General features: G+C 37.8%; 1 protein-coding gene across 1 annotated transcript; it reads left to right on the top strand.

Annotated features, from left to right (window-relative positions):
* Positions 1-4,523: 4,523 nt before the first annotated feature.
* LOC124134881 lies at positions 4,524-23,264 on the top strand. Its single transcript, XM_046499971.2, has 5 exons — positions 4,524-4,824; positions 13,480-13,600; positions 15,491-15,588; positions 16,341-16,863; positions 17,565-23,264. Exons 1-5 carry the CDS (start codon positions 4,681-4,683, stop codon positions 17,897-17,899), a joined length of 1,221 nt encoding a protein of 406 aa, XP_046355927.1. The 5' UTR covers positions 4,524-4,680; the 3' UTR covers positions 17,900-23,264.
* Positions 23,265-25,845: the final 2,581 nt, after the last annotated feature.

Raw genomic sequence — 25,845 nt, 5'->3', positions numbered from 1 at the left:
CCTATGTTTCCTACCAATATATTCTTCGCTCATGAATCAAAATCTTCGGGTGTATATAAATTCTTAACCCAAACGAATTCGTACTCCAAAGAAATGAGCAATTTCGTACCCCAAATCTAAAGTAATTTCGTAACCCTATGTATTAAGCAATGATTTACGCTTTATAACCAGGGTATGAAACTCCCAAAAATTTCAGCCAGACCACAGGACTGGCTAGCTGAAATACTTGCCAGCCCTGACCAAAACCTGCCTGCCCACTATTATCGTATGTTTCTCAGGATAATTTAATTAAAAATATGAAAACTGATTGCTTGTAGCATAAGCGCATCGCTAAATGTTAGGTTGTCTAAAAGCTAACGGGGTTTCTTTTTGGTTACATTTTATCATTCATCTTTACATGTGAAATAATAATTATCATCGGGAAATATTTAGAATATTTTCACCTATGTTATATAACCCGACCGTCGGGCAGGGGGATTTGAAAATCTCTCAGCCCGAGTTAAAATCAACCCGTCTCGGACGGTCGGGCAGGCAGGTATTTCGAACGCTGTTATAACATATCAATTTCGATTTTGATCTGAATAAAGTCGTTATACGACTTTTCAAAACTCGTAATAACGTGCATTAAGTCGTAATTACGAGAAAAAGGTCGTAATTACGACTTTTCAAAACTCGGAATTACGAGAGAGAGAAAAGTCGCAGTTACGACTTTTTAAAACTCGTAATAACGAGAATCAAGTCGTAATTACGAGTTTGCCTATGTTTCCTACCAATATATTTTTCGCTCATGAATCAAAATCTTCGGGTGTATATAAATTCTTAACCCAAACGAATTCGTACTCCAAAGAAATGAGCAATTTCGTACCCCAAATCTAAAGTAATTTCGTAACCCTATGTATTAAGCAATGATTTACGCTTTATAACATATCAATTTCGATTTTGATCTGAATAAAGTCGTAATTACGACTTTTCAAAACTCGTAATAACGTGCATAAAGTCGTAATTACGAGAAAAAGGTCGTAATTACGACTTTTCAAAACTCGTAATTACGAGAGAGAAAAGTCACAGTTACGACTTTTGAAAACTCGTAATAACGAGAATAAAGTCGTAATTACGACTTTTCAAAACACGTAATAACCAGAATAAAGCCGTAATTACGAGAGAAAATAGTTTATAATAAGATTCTTTGGGTATTATTTAACTACTCATAACAAATCAAACCATGAACCTTTTGCACTGGAAAGATATCACTATTAACATACATTTTATAATTTCCACATTACTTTGTAACGTACCCACTACAATTAGCATCTATTTGTGTGTATGGAGTTTCCGATTACACAACCAGGGAAATGTATTTTACGTTAAATTATTTAATACATCAATATAATAATGAGAGATAACAGAAGAATTTCAACACCATGAATTAATAAAGTATCATCTATATACATCCATAGTTTGTAGTAAACAGAGAGAGGTATGGCAATTGTAAACCCATACGATGGGCAAACGAACAGAACTGTTTCGGGTGCAGTGACTCAACAAGTTACATGTGGAAGTGGAAGAATCATCCTTTTGTACTGCCTTTTATAAGCACTTTTTCTCTCGTAATTTCGACTTTATAAATTCAAAACTCGTAATTACGACTTTATTCTCGTAATTACGACTTTTAAAAGAGAGAAAAAATACCAAGATGTTCCCAATGGGCTTTCGTACAGGGTAATGATTGAAGTTTAAAATCTCAAGTACATGTACTTCTTTTGAAAAAGTGACACACGTTTAAAGGTGTATACGTATTTCCATTTACTACATTGCTACGTGGGACTATTCAAATACTTTGGTGTAAACTGAAAACGTACATGATCTGTCAACAGGACTGGTGTGTGTGATCGCATGCAGCTTTTTGGGTGAGTGACTTGAGAAGAGTTACACACTATTTAGCAATCCTACGACGGGTCACGCCATGTATATATGCTACACTGAGGGAACTCGAACAAACGCTTTCACCTTGACGATGCCACCTCTACCGAACCTGGCCTAAAAAATCTTCGAAACCAAAAAACAAGCCCGGGTGATCATAACATTTGTCCACATTTGGCTGAAATAAATACATTATAGCCATATGTAACCACACATTCTTCGTACATTATGGATGCAAATAGTTATGTTAGCTCCTGTCTGATAAAAATACTGTATATATTTACATGTTTTCAACAAATCCTATTTCTAATAATTAATATGTATGTGTTATTGTCCACAATCTATCTCCATGCGGGATGCCTTATATAAGATGACAGCTGATAAATAATGCTTTTTCATATGAGTTAGTTAATATTATACACGTGCCCACCTTGTTTAACTGGATACGAAAGTCTTTGAAAGGCATTTAGAAGTGATACACATAAAGAAGAGAATTCATGGATGTCAACTTGTTAATTATGATAAAGAAGTTGACATCCATAAATTCTCTTCCTTATGGATACGAAAGTTTGGGAATATCACAAACAAGTATGAAAGCCTATTGTGTTTAAACCATATTTCGTTTGTAAGAAAACAGTTTTCATATGTTTGTGTCCAAATTCCAAAGTGACTATTAGAATTTTGTATGGAATATTTCATAAAAGAGGAGGAATATCCTCTCATAAAGTGCTGCAATGAACAATACTATTTCCCAGATCCGTCTGTGTTTCACCTGTGTCATCCATCCTATGCCTTCTAACAAACCCGATCCAGTACGTGTGGTTTGCATGGAAAAGGATGAAGAGAGCTAGGTAAGACCTAATTTAGGTTGCTTATATGCAAAAATAAGTGTTAACTGGAGATAGATCCTAACCACAATATGTCAACAAATAAAGGTTTAACACGAAACAACCTTTTATGCAAATGCCTCTTATTGTGTTCAACTTTGAGAATTGTTTTCTAAAAGTAGACAGCTTTTTCACATGCTATACTAGAATTTGTAGAGCCCTTAAGACTTACTTGCCTTGAGTGTTATATTGTTTCCTGGCAGTTTATATAACGATTACCTGTAATAAAACGAGTCTGGAAGTGGGAAACAGTGGTTGACAGCATGAGCATCGGCCCGCGTAGTCGGGCACGAGGGCACACAATCAGCCGGGCCACAGTGTCCCCTCCGATCCTCATTTGTGGGCTCTTACACTCACTCTGTCGGGAATCCCTATGCATTTTCATGGAACACGTATGGTTCAGTCGTCTATATAGCGCCTTAATATGCTGTGTAGAGTTCCGTCCCCTGGGCGTGCCAGAAACTTGATCGTGGATTTAAATTCCAGGCTCAATCTCATCATATTTCTTGGTATGTCAACAGCATCTGTGATCGTGTGTTTCACCAAAGTGGTAAATGTCTGCATCAGCTCATGTTTTCCTTCCCACAAAGCTAGCATACCGTTAAATACTGTTCAAAGCGGCGTTAAACCCAACTCACTCACTCACTCACTTTCTATCAGGTTTCAGTATGAATCAGAAATTGTACTTTTAATTGTGTGAATTGTTTGAAATGGAGACATTGCTTATATGTATAACAAGGTTATTAATGTACTGCTTGACAGCATAAAACGTCAGACGTTATTTGATGCCGTTGTGTTTGTTGTGTCACAGTTGTGTTTTGGACCTTACGTTTGCGGTGTTTCATCGATACTCTGATAATGTAACGCTTATAATTTGTTGGTATAGTCAACCTGAAAGTGTATACTTTCTTTTGACCGTCAGTTTATAACAGCTGTACTCTTTATTAGAAAATGCCGTTTAAAAAGAACAGGATTTGGTACATGTGGTATTATACCCTTTTCACTCCTACTTTGCTAGTATCCTTTGCCTCCTGTATTTAATGGACAGGGAGTAACGTTTTCATAACGTTTGGTAGACGAGTATAGTTGTTGAGCTAGGCCATATGATCCCTGATATGTACCTTTATTAGATATTTTTATTTAGTGGCCAGGCTAAGGGGTTTGCTCTTAATTTCTCACTAATGGCTTAGCAAAATGAACACCCTTTGTTCGAACCTAGGTCTTAAGCGCGACAAGCAAACGCACTAATCACTACGCTTTTCCATTTTCAACGGATTGACAAGAAACTGTATGTGATTTTACGTGAAATCCAGACTGACTTTTCGATTTTACAAAACGACACTCGGAACGTTTCAAACGGCCACCATTTTAACTCGCTCTCTTCTGGTTAAACAAGGGTCCATCATTTCGGTAACCGTCGATGTATCTAGAGTTTTATATATTGTATATTATTTGCCTTATATCCGGACAGTTGTTTTAGGTAAAACTACATATGGTATTTGAATTTTGAAATTAACGTTGACCACGTGAGTTGTTATTGGTTTGAAATAATTCCTGTAATGGCCAATGGAACAATTGAGACCCAAACATCGGTCCTAAATATAAACGGCACCAATGACCTCATTTGCAAAACAAACGGGAAAAGACGAGATTGGCTGATTGTTCACGCAACGAGCACTTGCATCAAGAGTTAGTTCCCTTTAAACCAGATGGCGTAGTCAGCTGTTTCCGTGTTTGGGGTGGAAGAAGGGATTTGATGGTTACTTGTTTCCATGTTTGACACTTGAGTTCCCAACCATGTAGTGGCCCTCGGCGGTGCTGCTCCGTGTAATCCCCGCTGTAACTTACCACATTCGCGGGATCTTTGTCCAATATGACGGACGTATTTCACGGCTTCGAGCTGCTGCTGTTCCGTCGCTTCCAGTCTCATCCTGAGTTGTGGATTGAGTGGAGAGACAAGCTAGCCAAGAAGATAAGCGAAAAGGGGACTCTGATCGACGATATTGAGGATATTGGGGTGATGTTTCTTTTCGTATTCTCGTTGCATGCTTTACTTTACATCCCCAGGCACTGAGATGAGTTCAACTTTTCCTTGTTAGAAAGGACGTTGATCCAGATCCAGAAAATCATCAAGCTCATTAACAGGATTATTTTTTTTCTAGGTCTACCTGTCACCATCCAGCTATTGCTATAAGTGTCTTCTTTGTGCAGGTTTGCTAAAATATTCGAAACTGCAAGCTTTATGTGTTTATGGTACTGTTTTGAATTTTGGTGAAACCAGGATCTTAAGTGCTAATTTCTGTTTTTAAAAAAGTTTGAGTTGATTTCTGTTAGGGCTGGGACGGGTAACTTGGGTACTCGGGTTGGGTGGGTCCTGAGCAGGACCCGGGTACCCACAGGACTACCCGAACCTGTGGTTAGTCACATGATATATTGTTTAATGACAAATCTTATCTAAAATTCTATGGTCACACAACAAGTCACTAATGTTCCCAATTCTTTCTGACTTTTATATGTTTGAAAAAACTTCATGCAGTAAACATCAGTGCATATGCATGACCAGATCGTTTTATATGTGTATCTAAATACATTTTGCCAGGACTACGATCAAATTTTTCCCAAGTGGACAGTTTGTGCCTATCTCTTGAGACCTACAGTGGGTACCCGGATAGGTCGGGTAATAGCGGGGTAGGTACCCGGGTAGTAAATTTTTACTCGTCCCAGCGCCAATTTCTGTTGTGCTTGCACATGCACTCCTCTTTATGTATACAAATCACATTCATATATTTAATTGACAGTGTTGCCGTAAAAGGCTACTATTCTTGTCGTAAAAGGCGACTCACGGGATTGATCAGGCTCACTGACTTGGTTGGTGCATGTCATCGATCCCAAGTGCGTGGATCGATGCTCATGATATTAATCACTGGATTGTCTGGTCCAAACTCGATTATTTACAGAATGCTGTCATAACTCTGGAATATTGCTGAGTGTGGCGTTAAACAACAAACCAACCAACCAACTAATTGACAGTGATAAATAACAATTTGCCATCTGCCAAGAGGCATAAACATGATAAAGACCTTTTGAAAAACCCATCTACACATGCTTACCTGTGCCACTATTTACTATGGTTTTGCTAAATATTCTGGTTATTCCTATTTGAGAAAAAGTACTGCATACAAAATTATTGTGGAATCATTTGAAGAAATGACAGTTTGCATGCAATGCCTGAATTAGATGTGCATAGTCGTGACATTTGATCTTCGTTACATCCCTTCAATAATTAAGTGTATCACTTTTAATAAAAAAAATGAGCTTGGCCGCATGCGCACTATTACAAGGCTTGGGGCAATACCAGTAACTGCTACCCAGCGTGTAGGATTTATATTGCATCTCAATCATAGGAACACAAGGGGATTACAGTTCCAGCTGCCTCACGAATAAGTAAACAAGGTAGGTCTGTCTCGATGAAAGTAATATGAAACAAGGTAGGTCTGTCTCTATGAAAGTAATATGAAACAAGGTAGGTCTGTCTCTATGAAAGTAATATGAAACAAGGTAGGCCTGTCTCTATGAAAGTAATATGAAACAAGGTAGGCCCGTCTCTATGAAAGTAATATGAAACAAGGTAGGCCCGTCTCTATGAAAGTAATATGAAACAAGGTAGCCCCTAGCTCTATAAAAGTAATGTGAAACAAGGTAGGCCCGTCTCTATGAAAGTAATATGAAACAAGGTAGGCCCGTCTCTATGAAAGTAATATGAAACAAGGTAGCCCCTAGCTCTATAAAAGTAATGTGAAACAAGGTAGGCCTGTCTCTATGAAAGTAATATGAAACCAGGTAGGCCTGTCTCTATGAAAGCAATATGAAACCAGGTAGGCCTGTCTCTATGAAAGTAATGTGAAACAAGGTAGGCCTGTCTCTATGAAAGCAATATGAAACCAGGTAGGCCTGTCTCTATGAAAGTAATGTGAAACAAGGTAGGCCTGTCTCTATGAGAGTAATGTGAAACAAGGTAGGCCTGTCTCTATGAAAGCAATATGAAACCAGGTAGGCCTGTCTCTATGAAAGTAATGTGAAACAAGGTAGGCCTGTCTCTATGAGGTTAATATGACTACAGCATCATTCAGCTGTATGCCATGCAACTGCTTCTACACAATATGACATGAGATAAATCAGCTGTAATTAAGGGGATATTGGAAAGTCTTCTCTGTTCACATGTTTACGAAATTTGTAGAATTTACTATGATTAGATATAATCGATTTCATTGCATATCAGAAATAAAATGAAATTAAAACAAAGTGAAAAAACATGTGCTAAAACAGCATCTGTATACATCATATATATGATGTGCACATGATTAGATGCTGTGTACAAAAACATTGTTACTAAGATGCAGGTCACTGACAGTTACACACAAGACAATCCTTACTGCATCATGTACATGCTGACTAGATATGGAAAGACAAAAGATACACATGACAGACATACAAGCATTCACTTACTGGCCTGTGTAATGCTGGAGTGGAGGGTGGTCAGATAAACTACAGATGACAGGTTTTGAAATAAAGATTTTTTTCTTTTGCTGACAAATAATGCTGTAACCATGGTAACAGTGTCACTATGAAGTGACAGCCTCTTGCACAATAGACAGGAGATCATGGAGTTACTGGTGTTTTTTTGAAGGTCTTAATTAGACATTGATGAACAGTAAATATTCCAAAATTGGAATAAATAATATTCCAATTCATCACATGTTCATGTTATAGTTATAACTAATGCTAAGGCTTTGTTATTTTACGTGTGTTTTTGTAATAACAGGGCCAATAAAAAGGAAGAATATTCAATGCTTAGTTTTACATAATGCAATGTTAAATATTATATAGGTCCCTAGTACCTCAGATTTGGGATGAGAACCAGCACTGAGCTTATGGGGAATTGGTGGTCAGGCTCTATGTCTTCTGGTGGCATGTCTCTGTAGGCCAGTGGTGCAATCTCATTAAAAACAGATTTTAGTTTTCGCTATCGCTAAACAAAGATCTGAGGACATCCCATTACGGGTCACGTCAGAACGACCTTTCATCCAACCAATCAGAGCGTCGCTTACCAGATCATGAAAGTGACAGTTGGAATGTGTTTTCTAATCATGCAACCACGATATATTTAACACGGGGTATTCCAAACGACAGTTACGGGTTTTATGATTATATCCATACAATCTAGGCCATCTATGAGCCATTCCAGAATGTTCTTATCAGTTTTAATTTTTTTAATCGAGAATACGTCAAAATATGTTTCGAAGCGTAGTCGCGAGCTCGAGAAAGCTGCCTTCTGATTGGCCAATGTTGATTTCTTGTCAGTCATTTCATTAGTCTGTCAAAATTCGCGAAAGGTCGTTCTGACGTGACCCGTAATGGGATGTCCTCAGATCTTTGTTTAGCGGTAGCAAGAACTAAGATCTGATTTTAATGGGATTGGCCAGTGGTGGGGACGTTGCTCGTGTTCTCAGTTGGTGTAAATCTAACAAGTAAGGTCTTTTATTAACCACCACACAGTAAATCAATTAGAATAAATTTAAGCCTCTAAGTTCTTGCCAAGTAATTCAAATATTGTGAAATGAGTCATTGTCATCAGGTCCATGGCCTGTAACATGGCTTTAACATAGGGCTTATTGAAGGCTACTGGGTAATACTTCCCCTGCTGAGTTAAGGAGCGTGTCTGTGTAGGTCTTGCGTCAGCTTCAGCAAGCTTGCATCAGTAAGTGGGGGCAGCTGGATCAGTCTAGGCATGTTACCCTGTGGGGATGCAACCCAACCATCCAGCCTTGATTAATAACAGGCTGCCATGACATAACTGGAATGTTGCTGACGGCAACATAAACACACATATACTACTCAAGTGAAGTTAAGAAAACCCAATGTTTTTCATATCTGTCATGGCCTTTACAGATTACATATAGTCAGGACAACATCAGGTTTTCTTAAACTTCTTTTGAGTAGTATAATTTACTGATCACACAACTGCCCTCGTGAATGATCAAAGTTGACACTGTGTAACTGTTAAGTTTATAACATCAAACTATTGAAAGTTGCCCTTAAAAGCTGTTGTCATTGCACTGTAATCTCTTATTATTCATATGGGAACAAAGCAGAATGTGAACATTGAGGTAATTATGTTAATATTAATCATATCAATGTACATGATGAAAAGGAAATTATTGTTTTCCTCACGATGACCATGATAATGATTCCATCAGTATTTATAAACAAAAATGTATCCTGTAGCTGGTATCTTTAACAACAAGCATATATCGGAATATCTCTCTGATTATTATTAACATTGCTAATGAACGGAGGCCGTCGGGTAGCCTAGTGGTTGAAGCATTAGCTCGTCATTCCGAAAACCCAAGTTCAATTCCAAACTTGGGTACAATGTGTGAAGCCCATTTCTGGTGTCCCCTGCCGTGATATTGCTGTAATATTGCTAAAAGTGGCATAAAACCATACTCACTACTAATGAACGATTGAGTAGTGAGGCAGGTGGAGCCCTGGTTGAATGAACTCTGTTACCATGGTCCATCATGTCTATGGTGTCATGACACATTACTATAAAAACTGCTTATCTTATCAGGACGTACAATTAGGGATTGATGGCCAGGCCAGTTGTTATTAGAGCGTGGGTTCGAGGTAATGTGTTTCTACAATAGATTACATGAGTTGATAAGTAGATGATAATTAAATGTCCCTCATCACGATTGATTGATGGCTAGGATGTGGATAGCTTCTTGGAGCTTGTGCTTCCTCTAGTTGGGAATGTTTGTACAGAGGAATTTTGTGTGTTGCCAGGCGATGGAATGGTGGGGAATATTGATAGTGATAGGTTCTGATAGGGATGATTCCAGGTCTTCTTTGTGGATGGAGGACTTATGTTCCTTGACATCTTTTTTATGTTTTAACTGAAGGGTACCTTTGCTTTTGAGCACTTTCTGAGGGGTGCTGTGTTTTGTTTATGAAAAGCAGTGGATCGCTCAACCATACCAACATGTTTAGACATGTTACCATACCATTCCATAACCCTTAGTCAGTTAATCTTCAGGTCAAAAGAAGGAGGTGGCTTCAAATTATTACAGCAGGTTTTATGATGGCCAAAATGTTATCAGACTTTTGTTGTGGCTTGTTAGTCCAACCACCACTTTGAATGACACTTGACATGCTTGAAGTTGAAGTTGGCATGTGTAAAGTCTGGGTCAAGATGGTCAGTTTAGCCAACAATGGTCATTGCATCATGAGAATGGATCAGAATAAATTGAAAACTCTGCCTCTGCTAGAGGACTTTCTGTATTGATCAAGCTAAAGAATGTAGTTGCCAAATGTTAAAATGATGTCTGACTGGCAAGCAAATTAGTCTTCTCTGCTGACATTTGCAGTACAAAGAGTGTTTTTGTTTCAGTTTTGATTCCGATGTGGAAACTCTTATGTTCCAATATTGTATAATGTGAACAGGGGTGAATTACAGAAAGAAAATATCATGCAGAAATGAAGTTAAATTTCCCAAGGAAGACATCATTAATGTTAAAAAAGAAGCTTTAATGCAGATTTATTGATTCTGACACGTCAACAAGTATCACTCATTTCTTTGTACGATGGAATTCACCGATTTTGCAAACTGTCACACACTGTGCTGCCAAGTCGTATACAGCCAATAATCAATGATATCATCTGATAGCAGCCAGCATAACAGGTCAGTTGAGGTGTGAATACGAGAGATTTACCACATTCCAGACATTTTGCAATTGCATTCACTGATGCTCAGCACTAGGTTAGTGACAGCAAAATCAATATGTAGCTCCTTTAAACGAATTGCTAGCACAAGAGGCCGAAAGCTTTCATTTAATTGAGTATTTTCCTCGACTATCCTGTTGACTGCATCGACACGGCTAAATGCTCGTTAAGCTTTTACTACAGTCAGGAGGTGCAATGTTTTTAAAACAAAGATTTAGCTGGGTTTAGCAGGGTTAAAGTAATTCAAATGTCGTGTACATATTAGATGTTTGCTATTCGGTCAATTCAGATGTTTGATGGGTTTTTCATGGTCTTGCATGATAAATAATTGAGAACTTTGGAACTTGTAAAATCAACTATCAACCAAGTCAGGCTCGCTGACTTGGTTGATACATGTCATCGATCCCAATTGCGTGGATCGATGCTCATGATGTCAATCACTGGATTGTCTGGTCCAGACTCGATTATTTTACAGACCGCCGTCATATAGCTGGAATATTGCTGATTGCGGTGTTAAACAACAAACAAACAAATGTTTTAACCATGTTAATAGATTGATAATCATATGAAATAAATGACATGTAGTCATGATGAATGTATGTGATATGAAAGGAATGTTACAAGTTGTCTGGTTATTATTACATGTCATGTGGGACATTGTCACACAATGTTATTCAATGTTATTCAATGTTATTAATGTAGCTGTAATTTAGTTCTTGTGTGGCTCAGGTTGTGTGAAGAGTAATGGATCACTAAAGATTGTTGTAACACAATATTACACAATGAATCAACCTTGGTGGATATCAGCCTGTCCCACCTGTCTCTGTGTTCCATGTGTCCTGTGTATATGTCATACTGCCTTGATGTCTTGTGTGGCAGGCTGTTGTACACATGGCTGATCATAGTTCATGGTACACAGTTGATACATAGTTGATACATGGTTGGTACATAGTTGATATACAGTTCATTCTGCATGGTTGATACATGGTTAATACATGACACTGTCCATGATACACATTTGATACATAGATACATGGTTGGTACATAGTTGATATACAGTTCATTCTGCATGGTTGATACATGGTTAATACATGACACAGTTCATCATACATAGTTCATACATAGTTCATACATAGTTCATATACAGTTAACTATGCATGGTTGATACATGGTTAATACATGACACAGTTCATGATACACATTTGATTCATAGTTGATACATGGTTTCTACATAGTTGATATACAGTTCATTCTGTAGGTTGATACATGGTTAATACATGACACAGTTCATGATACATAGTTCATGATACATAGTTAATGCTTGGTTGATGCTTAGTGGATCATGTTGATGTATAGTTTATACATTGCTGATACATAATTGATGCAAGGCTGCTGCTTGATTGAAACATGGTCGATGCATAGTTGATACATGCATAGCTGATACATTGTTAACATATTGGTAAAACATTCTTTAGAAATGAGTGAAAGATAGTTAAGACATGTAAGACGTGGGTGAAAGATAGTTGAGACATCAGCGAGACATTGTTGAGACATGGGTGAAAAATATTTCAAGAGATACTTGTGATTTCATGAGAACGGGAGAGCTTGTGATTGTATGAATGAATGCTGTATTTATTTTAGGAGACTCCCAGAGCCTGTGATTGGTTGAATGAATGCTGTATTTATTTTAGGAGACTCCCAGAACCTGTGATTGATTGAATGAATGCTGTATTTATTTTAGGAGACTCCCAGAGCCTGTGATTGATTGAATGATTGCTGTATTTATTTTAGGAGACTCCCAGAGCCTGTGATTGACTGAATGAATGCTGTATTTATTTTAGGAGACTCCCAGAGCCTGTGATTGATTGAATGAATGCTGTATTTATTTTAGGAGACTCCCAGAACCTGTGATTGATTGAATGAATGCTGTATTTATTTTAGGAGACTCCCAGAGCCTGTGATTGATTGAATGAATGCTGTATTTATTTTAGGAGACTCCCAGAGCCTGTGATTGATTGAATGATTGCTGTATTTATTTAAGGAGACTCCCAGAGCCTGTGATTGATTGAATGAATGCTGTATTTATTTTAGGAGACTCCCAGAGCCTGTGATTGACTGAATGAATGCTGTATTTATTTTAGGAGACTCCCAGAGCCTGTGATTGATTGAATGAATGCTGTATTTATTTTAGGAGACTCCCAGAGCCTGTGATTGACTGAATGAATGCTGTATTTATTTTAGGAGACTCCCAGAGCCTGTGATTGACTGAATGAATGCTGTATTTATTTTAGGAGACTCCCAGAGCCTGTGATTGATTGAATGATTGCTGTATTTATTTAAGGAGACTCCCAGAGCCTGTGATTGATTGAATGAATGCTGTATTTATTTTAGGAGACTCCCAGAGCCTGTGATTGACTGAATGAATGCTGTATTTATTTTAGGAGACTCCCAGAGCCTGTGATTGACTGAATGAATGCTGTATTTATTTTAGGAGACTCCCAGAGCCTGTGATTGATTGAATGAATGCTGTATTTATTTTAGGAGACTCCCAGAGCCTGTGATTGATTGAATGAATGCTGTATTTATTTTAGGAGACTCCCAGAGCCTGTGATTGATTGAATGATTGCTGTATTTATTTTAGGAGACTCCCAGAGCCTGTGATTGATTGAATGAATGCAGTATTTATTTTAGGAGACTCCCAGAGCCTGTGATTGGTTGAGTGAATGGTGTATTTATTTTAGGAGACTCCCTTAGCCTGTGATTGATTGAGTGATTGCTGTATCTATTTTAGGAGACCCCCTTAGCCTGTGATTGATTGAGTGAATGCTGTATCTATTTTAGGAGACTCCCAGAGCCTGTGATTGATTGAATGATTGCTTGTGTATTTCAGGAGATCCCCCAAAGCCTATGGTATCTGTCTGTGACTCTCCACCGTCGTCAGCGCTACCTGCTGGAACTCGTTCAGAAAGAGGTGCAGAGGGAGAGAGAGAAGCGTCTGCCCAAAGCTGGAGGTGAGTGCTCAGACAAGAAGGAAGCCTCATTTCTTGTCAAAATGTAACCAAGGTAACTGATTGTTGTATTTTCAACACTGGCTAAATGTAGATCCAAATTATTTCCTATTGAAATGAAACAGTTGTTAGAGATTTCTGCCATTATGTCATGTATATGATGTATACTGTCAAGTTTCTTTTTTGTCCTAGCTGTATCTACTATATGCTTATAGTTGATTAACAGAGCTCGAGATAAGCTGTGTATTTTCTGCATATTATGAATTAAATAAACCGAAACATGCAGACAAAATAAAATCCTAGTGTATCAAATACAGAAACTATAAATGTGCTATTCTAATAAAACTATGCATATTTTACAGCAGTTAGATGAAACAATCAGCCGATCCCAAAATTCATTTACCAACATTTACGTTTGGTAAAACGTGTGACGAAGAAACTCCAAAAATTCAAGCCTAGTCAATGTATCTTAAACAGCCGATTGGTCCTTCTGAAAAGAGTGTCCAACGACCTCATTTCTTTTTTACAATGCTAGGTTTTGCAAACAAAAATGGCTTCACGAAGAGGTCACTGGACATGCTGCAAGCACATGGGGCAAAACAAAATTTCAAACTCAAGGTCTCAAAGTTGAGACTAAAACAATGGGCATTGCTATCGAATTCTTGAAAAAAATATCTTGTGGCAACTGAATTTTATTAGATATATATATTTCGCATTAGTAGACACAGAAATAAATAACTTGACTGACATTTCCTATGTCATTTTCTCGATCGCCAGTTTTTCAGATTGCAATAGAACTCGTATAACAGCACTCATCATTTGTGTCACTGATCATTTTGATAGCTCCATGTTGCGCTGTGAGAATTCGGTTATGCTAAATAATTTTTCTGTGTGCAGTGCATCAAATTTACGTACTTCTAACATGCATTTAGTTTTACTTGACAACATCATTGCAAAGTACTTTTCCATCTCCGCACAGCAAAAATGCTGTGAGTGGAAACAATAATGAGAGTAACGTTGGTACTAGTAATAGTGATGGTTGACAGGATTCCGAGCTGATGTAGTCAAATACAGACATGGAGTTCTAAACCATAACAATGACATTTGAATGAAAATAAAGAATGGTTGCTTGGGAAAGAAACTGAAACAAAGAATGGCTAACGATGTATGCGTGGCTAATATACAATTCCAAGACTAATCCTATGACTTGTGTATGTTATCAATTTGAATAGAATGCTCGTGAAAGATAACTTCAAACGTTTTTGGCTACGTACAATATTGGCTTGACTTCTTGAATTACCAGTGACGATCTGGGAAAAAGTATTTGTAGCTACATATATACATTGAGTCCTGAGCTCTCTCAAAAAGCTTTTTATTCTGATATTTGAGTTGGGGTATTCCTCATGAATTGTTAAAAAAGTGTTGTGGGTTATGTTTTGAGTGAAGTAATCTCGTCAGTCACTAACTCTGCTGCACGGTAAAAACATGATGGTAACCGTGTGTAACCAGGTAACAAAACCCAATTTAAGAATGGGAACATAAACATCCATGGCTGATATTTAGTTGTAAACACAATGAAACGTGATTGTGTTGTTACACTTGTCTAGAAATGAAATCAAGTCTTTTTCTTACAAGCGTGGTAACAGAACAGGTTTTCATGTTAAAATACCCAAATGTCAAAAAACATGTTGGTCTGGTTCAACTTGATTATTTACAGGCCACCGTCATGTTGCTTGAATATTCCTGAGAGCAGTGTCAAAAAAACAAGCAAAAACTTAATGTTGTTCTGGGACAGAAATTTTTGTTTGCATTTTGCTGTGATCTAGCTGTGATATTGCTGGCCGCTGTATAACATAACATTCACTCACTCACTCATGTTTGTCTCACATACAGAAACACTGCTGTCTCGCTACCTGTCTAGTCATCAGTTCACCGAGTTCTACCTGGACTCCATGTTCAAGTATGGTGACGACAACAGGCTTCCTAGAGAGGTATGTAACCATGGTAACCCATCTTCTACTTCCTAGGTAAGGCCACCCCTAAATATATTAATATAAACTGATGTAATACCAATGATTAGAAGTTATGTATGTAGATTTTAGGGTTTGTCCTCCTGCTTAGAGCCCAGTTGTTTGATAATGATGGGCGTTTGGGTGCAGGGATTTAGAAAAAGAATTGTTCCTGAAAAACTCTGAAAAATGGGATCTTGCCTCAGATTTGTTTGACACCTCCTGTCAGAGAAAAAATTCTGTTTTGAAGCAGTGATTGAAAAATATCTTGTAACAAAACTCTCAGCCCTTGACCCCCGGTACGACCTCTTGTACCCCTAAGCAATGTAGCTAATAGTTACATCGAGGTATTCAAATCCAATAAGAAAAATAATTGTGAAACTGTGTTTATCAATACAGAAGGAAGCATATCAAGAATGGTATTGATGAGTGCTACATCAGGGTGCCTTGTTGATCATGACCTTTGAAAGATCATGAACACCTGGTTACAACACGACTTGTTTATTTCAGAACTAGACTCAGAGTATTATACAATATCCAATACATCCTCACCACCTTACCAGATATCCTAGTGACATACATAAATTTTGATTACTTACCATTACTTACCAGTTACTTAGCAACATTAGAATTACCCAACTCATTGACAGTGTGTTTGTTGTCACTTCCAGTAACCAGAGTTATCTCCCTTACATTGTAAATGCCTGTCTCTAACCTTTTCCCTGCACTTGTAGCTCTTCAAGTGTGCCAATGTGAGGTTCCTGTCTCTGAAGTACAACAGCCTGGACCGCATCCCGGCTGAAATAGGCCGGATGCACAAACTGGAATACCTGGCGCTGACCAATAACAAGCTGCAGGTGCACTCCCTCCCCCACACTCTCACGTTCTGCAAGAATCTCCGGACAGTCCTCCTTGACAACAACCTGCTGGACGCTTTGCCTGGATTCCTGCTTCAAATGCCATCAATACAAACCGTCCATCGCCATGGCAATCACAACTATTTCAAAGCCACGTTTATGTGGTATCATACTGACGTGAACTACAGGATCATACCGGTAGCCGGTAGCAACGACTGTAACCTGTACCGCAGCTATGAGCGGCTTCAGTTCTGGGCTGCCAAGGCTGTGATCAGTTCCAAGAAGGACTTCTTCTGTGACAATTCAGTAGCCCCTGTGTTGAAGGACTACATTTCGGATATCTATTATTTTTTCCATATCTGCAACTACTGCAACAAAGCTCAGCTAGGACACTTACAAGGTTGGTAGGATTTGTCATTTGCAGTATTGATTTGGAAATATTCTTTGAAGTTTATAGTATAAATGTGGAGACAGATTAGCAAAGAATGTTGAGACAGATTAGGCTAAAAAAAATAACAATTGGTTCTCAGGCAATGTTTTTTGAAAATATAGTGCGGGCGTGCGGGCGGTGTCTTTTTGTTGTTGTTGTTGTTGTTCAAACCAGTATGTAACTAATAAACAGTTGTGTAATTAATAAACAATTGTGTACAATCAATCTGGGAAAGGGCTTCCCTACATAAATGTATTCCTTGACGACTTAAATACTGGAATACAGTATTTGACTCTTGTTGGACTTGGAATATTTAAGGATTTTTAATTTTTAATTTTTAAACGGAAATAAAAACGAAATGTGCGGCGAACTTTATGATGATGCGGGTGGTGCCTGAGAACCAAGCCTTTTTTTTTTTAGCCTTAGCAAAGAGAACCAAGTCATTTGGCTCCAAACATGCCACGTTTATATGACCTTACACATAGATGTTGGACTCTGATTGGCTGAGACCCATTCTATTATTCACACCCACTAACATGAAGCATATCGTGATTTGATCATGTTGTATTAATTCAGGGGGATTTTTCAAGCCTTAGAACATACATCAGCTGATATATTAAACATGCTGCATATGAAAAAGAAATAATTATTTTTTCAATTTATTTTTCTAGGATACAAAGTAATAACATTTAAAAACCCATACTTGGGCAACACATGTGTGCCATTCCAACACTGGGCGTGCTCACGGGAGTGTGCGGAGAAACTGGAAGTGCCGGCACGCAAAGAGCAGATAGCAGCTGCAGAAGAACTTGACAGGCGATATGACGAGTATGTCATGGAGTGTCACAAGAAGTTCTATTCCCGACGAGCTCATCCGGTGTTATCCTGTAGCTCAGGATCTTTATCGGAAGCTGTCAACCAGATGCAGATGACCGAGACGAGTGCAACTGTGAGCCCTGCCACCCCCCAGGAAGATACCACCAAGTGTCAGTGTTCCGTGTCTTGATGGCGGAGACGTGTTTAGAACACGTACAAAACATGCAAAAACAGTGGAGGACATTGTGCTGACTGTATACATCACATAGGTAACCATGGTAACAGAGGGCAGCTTCACAAATGTGTTGGAAAATAACCATGTTTATGAAATTCTTACATTTTCAAATCTTCCATATTTCCATTTATCATACTTTATGAATTATGAATTTAATTATGATCATGATGACAAAGAAACATAATGAAAGTCCAAAGTATAATACTTTCACGTGTAACCATGGTAACAGAGTATTTCCATGATATTTACCTTGATTACATGTGTGAATCGTTGCTTCAGATGCTCTTAATGGTGCAATGGATTGATAGTACATAGATGTGTAGCTGGTCCGACCAAACCTTTAGCCTTACTGTTGTACCGTACCACAGCAAACATGGCAAAGGTGTAAGTGACTTATTGTGCGTGCCACTCTATACTTAACCAGGTTACTTGAAAAAATGATACCAGAGCAATAGGTCTGGAGAGTTGAATGTTGATAAATCTAAGCTGCTACTGAAATGTATCCAGCCGAAATCCAGCCATCAAACTAACCAACTGCCCATTTTAACATTGGTGGCCATTTTGAACAATGCATGTGAACATGTTGAGAGCATGCAGAGGGAACTTGGATGTTCATTGAGAACATGTAGTCTGTCTCACAGTCCCTGAATCATTTTATTTTTCCTTTCCCCAACCCTTCATGTAATGCTATAGATCTAAAAAAGCAAGTCTAGATTTTCCACAGGTTCAGAATGTCGTCCAATCTCACTGGGTCACTTTTCAATTTAAACGTTGCAGCTTGTTTCTATCAAAATTATGTAGTTTTGGAGACTAACCATTGGTCTATGAGAACATGTGACAGAGGATGTTCTAGAGCTTGTTTGTTTGTTTGTGTTTTCTGACTGAAACAGGGGCGGTCGGGTAGCCTAGTGGTTAAAGCGTTCGCTCGTCACGCCAAAGACCCGGGTTCGATTCCCGACATGGGTACAATGTGTGAAGCCCATTTCTGGTGTCCCCCGCCGTGATATTGCTGGAATATTGCTAAAAGCGGCGTAAAACCATACTCACTCACTCACTCACTCTGACTGAAACATTATTTTCTACTATTGGACAGAATGAAACCAAGTCCTTCTTGACAATTTTATTTTGAAGCACCAGGCCTGGTACTGTACAGGAAGACGCAGTTGCCTGGGGTGACACGTAGATCAGTCTTCCAACATATTTCAGACCTTATGTCTCAATTACATTAACAACAAATTGTATCCTGTCTGACATTCCCAGTATTTGGAAGTGTCTTTGTTTGGCACAATAAGTTCCTTTTTTCATCATGGTCATACAAAGGATGTATACACAAACTTGCCATCATGGTCAGATATTTGGTTTTGTGGTACTGGTAGGTAGGACATTTTTGAAAATCAGCTAATATATATGCCATGAAGCGACCATTTTGGTATGGATATACCTTGAAAAACTATAAGGATCTGAGAATATGTTAGATTAACAAGACTCAAATTGGCACCAGTCCTATAGTCCTTGCCAAAGTGCACAGTACTTAAGGTATCATAAGTACTAGTAGAAATTTGCCATTTTTAAGGGTTTTGGTATATGTTATCATTATAAGGACAAGTGGAATATAAGTGTTAGTTTCTATCGCTGCTCACAAATACATCCACCAGTAGACACCCAGTCAACTGGACTCAAGGGCGTAGAATTATATTGAGTACCCAAAGAATACTATGAATACCCAAAGTGCATGATAACATGTGAGTAAGTACCTGGAGCCCTGATGATGGTGTGCCTGTGGATATAGCTGTTAATCTTGGCTGTGAACAAGGCTTTGCTCTGTCATTGTGCATAAAGTATTGTGTGAAATCAGTATTTCATGACTGTCTCAAGAGGCTTCTTATGTTTTAGAACATGCGACTTGAATTATCTGTGATAACTTGAAAACAACAAGACTGAACATGCTGGAGACGTAGTTCCAGATGTCTGTATCAATACATCATATTACTTGGGAGTAATCAATCCAAACAGTATATTAATATTATTCCAGAAATCTTTAAACATTTTAAGTTGTTATCAATGTCGCATGCAGGATCATCATATGATCTTCATGCTTTATCAAAATGAATGTTTGATTGTGTAAGCAATGACAATTCACAATGTAGTCTTACAGAGTTATCTCCCTTGGCAGCAGATGCACAGTCCCATAAGGGAGCAACCATTTGATTTTCATGGTGGCGGCAGGATTTTTGTTTAAGATCAGCATTTCTTTTTTAATATATGGGAGCTCAATTATATTTTCCAACATAAACAGATGCTCAATTATTTTTTTTAAAGAAATATAAATACCAAAATATATTCTTTGGATACTTGTCTGCATGAAAAGGCCACAGTGTGTTGCATATGTAATTATTTAGCAGTGAAACAGGATCATGATTACTGTTTAAGACTTTCTCTCTCTTTCAAAAAAGAAAAGGTTAAATGGTTGCTCCCTAAGCCATCTTAGCCCTCATTGTGAGAACTGTTGGAACTACTTTCATTCCCATGACTTTCACCACAGGATAGATGAGTTATGATATTAATAGCCCTGTCGCTCAACTTCAACTCAACTGATTCCTCTGACACAGAACCTAACAGTCACAAGCAGCACTTAAAAAAATGTTCAAAGTGTTTCTATTTGCCTTTTACACCAAATCAAATTGCATGTACCATATTTCTATTAAACATACACTGAGCTGTCTTCAAGAACGACCAACATGTTATACATACTTTACACCGCTGGATCTGGAACTACTTTATGTATTATCACTACGCAAGTGTTGACTGAGGTGGTATGCTGGTAGTGGAATAAGTGTCAGGAGACACAGATATGGGAGAACAGCTGGAAGGTCCCTGTTCGACAAAGTGAACTTAGCACCAAGATGATCTGGGCACTGTTCCACAAAGCGATCGTAGCGCTACGACTATCGTAAGCCAGTGTTAAAGTATGGGAGTTACGATCACCTTAGCGCTAAGATAGCTTTGTGGAACAGGGCCCTGAACACATCACAGGATGACAACAGTCGTAGTGCTAAGTTGCTTTGTGGAACGAGGCCCTGGTAATGACAATCTCTTGCTATGCTAAGTATGTCATATATCTTATATATTCCATGCTACACTGTTATAGTCAGTGTAAAGTATTTGAGAGCAGTTCAACCTATTATTGCTAAGGCTAAAAAAAATAAAAGTCTTGGTTCTCGAGCATCGCCCGCATCATCATAAAGTTTTCTACACGTTTCATATTTATTTCCATTTTTTTTTAAATATAAAAAATCCTTAAATATTCCAAGTCCAAGGGGAGTCGAATCCTGTATTCCAGTATTTTACTCATTAGGAATGTACTTTGATGTAGTGAAGCCCTTTCCCAGGTTGATTGTACACATCTGTTATTTGGTTGCACAACTGTTTATTTGCTTACATACCAGTGTGAACAGACCCCCCCCCAAAAAAAAACAACAAAAAAACCCACTAAAAACAAAACAAACAAAAACAAAAAAGACACCCCCAGCCCACATTTTCAAAAGCCAGTGCCTGAGAACCAATTCTTTTATGTTTTTAAGCCTAAGCATATTTTTTTTTTGTTTTTTTTACATCCAGGGTAACTGGAAAAATTGTTTGCGATTTTGGAGTCTCACTGTAATTATTGTATGTGTCATTTGATATCTGTATATTGATTTGCAAGAAAATGTTGGATGTTTGTGTTTTGTTTTGCATACATTTAGTGCTATGGTTGTTGTTTGTTTCTGTTCTAGTAACAGTAGCCTGTTTGTGTAGCAACTGATTCTTGTAAATAACAACCAAACAACTTACAGGATGAACTATGCGTAATGTAGATATCAGTAATAGTGAAGGCTGTAACAAATCGATTATGAATTGAACAACCTTGCACACCTACCTTGGGGAAAAAAATCACTGTATTTTTGGGTATCCATGGCAACTGTTTTCCGTCTCTTTGCATCACTCCTTACTTTCTCTAACCTTGAAGATGACTTTTGCAGGAAATACCAAAAGGGAAAGAAGCTCACCTTTCACTATATGGTGAACTGTTAATATTCAGTAATGTATTTGTTTCAGTGCCAACTGGAATTAGCCATAAATCAAAACTTTAACCAATAAATGCTTATACATATTTTGACTGATATATCCATTGTTCAGCTAATCTCAATTTTTCTGGTGGCCCGTTTGAATTTGTTCAAACTGCTGATGTTTTTATCTAGTTTATTGTACATAGTTTTCGTCTAATCAAGTTAAAAAAAGTAAAACAATATGTCCAGTGGATTGAGAAGAGAAGGGTTTAGTGAGGAGGGTACTTATCTCAGCTCAATGTTTCCAGTAGACATTTTGAATGTTGCAGAATTAAAATTTATTTATTTATCCAGGGTCATCTGTGAATATGAAATATGAATGAATATGAAAAGTGTTTCGTGTTTCTTATCTCTCATCCCGACATGCGCACTCAAAGGACGGGTTCAGAAGCCTCTCTCGACTTGAAGTTCTCTTCGTTGTTAAAACAATTCATTGCTCTAGCTTCCCATCAAGTCGTTGTAATATCCTACTTAATATCAATACAAATAGAAATTTCCTATTTTTCACAATTAATTTGTTTGTGCTGTGTTGTATACCTTCACAGCTCATTTCAAATGATGCTTTGAGTTGTGTTTAGGTGATTTGTTCTTCGTTTCCAACTCTTTGGTTGCGTTTGGTCATGTCACTTGTTTTTGTGCCTTTGATGGTGTTTATACTGTTTCTAGGGGAGATCAAAAGTATTTTGTTTCTGTCAAGGAACAAGATGGAAGAGTGATTCAGAATGTGATAACAGCCTTACAAATTTTGCCTTTTCCAAATCAAATTGAACTTGCCAAAACCAAACTAAAAACTACAAAACTATTGAGACAACCCCTAAATCAGACCAGCTGGGCCTCGTACAAGAAGAGAGATGACTTTTAACAGATTGTGTACTTGTAGACAGACATTCCATGCTGTGTGAAATCTAGTCACTTAGTGATTCACTGTCATTGAATCATATGTTTCATCTTGCATTAGATGTGTGAGAGAAAGTCTTTGACAATATCATTACTATTTTGTCACTGAAAAGTATTCTGTCTCAGAGCTGGGTGCAGATATGTGATCTGATTGGCTGATATTGTAAACATGGGAAATTGCTACTTGGAACAAATTGGTCTTCAGCAACTCATGCTTGCTGTAAAAGGCGACTTTGCTTGTCGTAAGAGACGACTAACGGGATCGGGTGGTCAGGCGCGCTGACTTGTGTGATGCATGTCATGGTATCCGAATTGCGTGGATCGATACTTGTGATGACAATGACTGGATTGTCTGGTCCAGACTCGATTATTTAAAGACCGGCCTCATATAGCTGGAATATTGCTGAGTGCGGCGTATAACAAATAATCAAACAATGGAACAAATTAGGTTAAAAGATCATTTTGTATTCCTGGAGATCTTGTAACCATTTCATATCTTTTTAGTGATCTACATTTAGCTGTAATAAGAAGAGCAATAGCCATTTCAGTATTCCTCAAACAGGCCATCGTTTTTTTGTTCACATGACTGAAAGTCAAGTGAGCTAATCACAGCCTGCTTGTCCAGCTTTCATTGTTGTCTGGGAAACCAGTGGCCAAGTTAAGTGAAAATTTTAAATGCCTGTTCCCACCAATGTCCATTTCTTTGAAGAGATTCAAATCTGATTTTGGGGCACGGGTGGCTCAGTTGTCTGAGGCGCCGTGATTTGCAGTGCAGAGTTGCGTCCCTTGGACACGCCAGAAACCTATGATTGTGGGTTCGAATCCCAGTTGCCCCGATTATGTTTCTAGGTTTGTCAGCACCATACCTGTGCTCGTGGGTTTCACCCAAGTGGTAAACATCTGAGACCTGCATCACTTCGGGCTTTCCTCCCACATTAAGCTGACACGCTGCGATATAACTGGAATACTGTTAAAAGCGGCGTTAAAGCCAACCCACTCACTCACTCACTCAAATCTGATTTTCAAAGTGGCTGCCATGACTATGACTGTTGACCAATGAACACGGTGTGCTGCAGTGCAGAAGCACTGGGTGGTGAAAATGAGTTACTGTTATTGATGTACTTACACTGAGTTTGACAGTGTAGAAACATTGTATGTTTCAGTACCCATTGTAATATAAGTATATCTGTCATCACAATTTGAAGTTATCATGGTAATAAGATTGAATCAGATTCTTCATTCCAGAGGGGCGATGGGGTAGCCTAGTGGTCAAAGCGTTCGCTCGTCACGCCGAAGACCCAGGTTCAATTCCCCACATGGGTACAATGTATGATTTTGAATTACGGGTAATGTCCTAAGGCAAAGCACTTTTTGGGTTTTGTTTATGGATTTTGAATATTTGGTTGGTAGGTAAAAAAAAATATATAATAAAATCCATTGTACAGGATTTTTTGTATCATCTTAAACATGTTAAAGTTTGTTTTTGATTGATAAGGTGGCAAAAAATATATATGTTGATTATCATTAAAAAAAATTTGTTTTAGTCGTAAAAATCACTTGGATTATTTTTATTGTCAAAGAGCTCTTTACTGTCAGCAGTAAAAAAACCCTGTCATTCTCATTTGTATTTTTTTCTAAAGGTGGGATCCATCATTTCCATTAACCAAGCAAAAACAAAGTGTGAGGCCTAAGATTGGAGACTGTGCTGTAACTCTAGATCATGTTAGCCTCTTTATGTATCACTGATGTAGTATGTATTGTGATCTGTTCATTACATTTGTACAGAGTATATTCGGAGGATATATCTTAATGTTGAGAAACCATAGATATTAGTAAAGAAATATCACTGTTTAATGAAGAGACTTCCATTACATTGTTAGAAATATGAACATAGTATGCAATATTGGATGAATTAATCAAAGTCCTAGAAGATTTTATTTTTAGACTTGATGTTACAGTTGCAATTTTCCAAATATTTGTGTATATTTTAACGTGTTGAAAGGATGGCAAAATATCTTTGTAATAAACACTGTTTGTATATATGTAATTTATTGTGAATATTACAAAGTGCCAAATCTCTGTGTGCATTAGTAATTCCAACTTCATAGTGATTTCTAAAGTGCTGCTTGAGTCAATTGAGACAAATTGCTACAATTTATATTTATTTCTCTGTTTTGGGGTTTGAGATATAGAGTTGCCTGTTTACAATTGGAGAAAATCCCCCTTTTCATCCTGGCTTATGTCTAAAAGAACGCAGAGTTCCTGGTTGCCAGGGTAACCTTATCCTTGATGCTATTCTGGCTGAAGTAGCTCTGTACCCGACTACCTCCAATGGCTGTCTGTTTCAGCTTGGAGCAACACAGGCAGTTATGAAAAGTCACAAATATGTGCATGCTCTTTGAAAGCAAGGGAGGCTACTTAATTATCCGGAGGTATTGAACCCAGACTTAATTATTTTGATTTCACATTAAACTCTCAATTTACATGTTAGGATTATTTTTAAGAATTTTTTTTATGATGTGTATTGTTTTGCTAGTGCCTGGCTTTTTATACGGGACATTTTAACTCCTTCTATTTGTACTTTTTTTCCATTACTTGGTCTTATCTGTTTAACTTAATACTTGTCCTGCAATCACACAAAGGTTGCCACACATGTGAACATAGAATCAGTTGTATGGAATATGTTACTGTGCTCCTCTTGAAGCAGCCACTGGGTATTTTCAGTTGTTCCTATCTTTGTGAACAGCCATGTTGATAGCATTTATTTCAGTGATTATCTAATTATGTAATCCTATTCAGCATTTTCAAACCAGTCTATTTAGTAACTTGTCACAAGGCTTCATAGGTACCTATTACAGTATCAACTTATAGAATTGTCTAACGGAAATTGTTTTTCAG

This window comes from Haliotis rufescens, unplaced genomic scaffold (assembly GCF_023055435.1).
Source record: "Haliotis rufescens isolate VD_foot unplaced genomic scaffold, xgHalRufe1.0.p SCAF_3, whole genome shotgun sequence".
In the NCBI taxonomy this organism is placed as follows: domain Eukaryota; kingdom Metazoa; phylum Mollusca; class Gastropoda; order Lepetellida; family Haliotidae; genus Haliotis; species Haliotis rufescens.
Note: the sequence above shows the minus strand (reverse complement) of the source record. Positions and strands in the feature narration are given on the sequence as shown.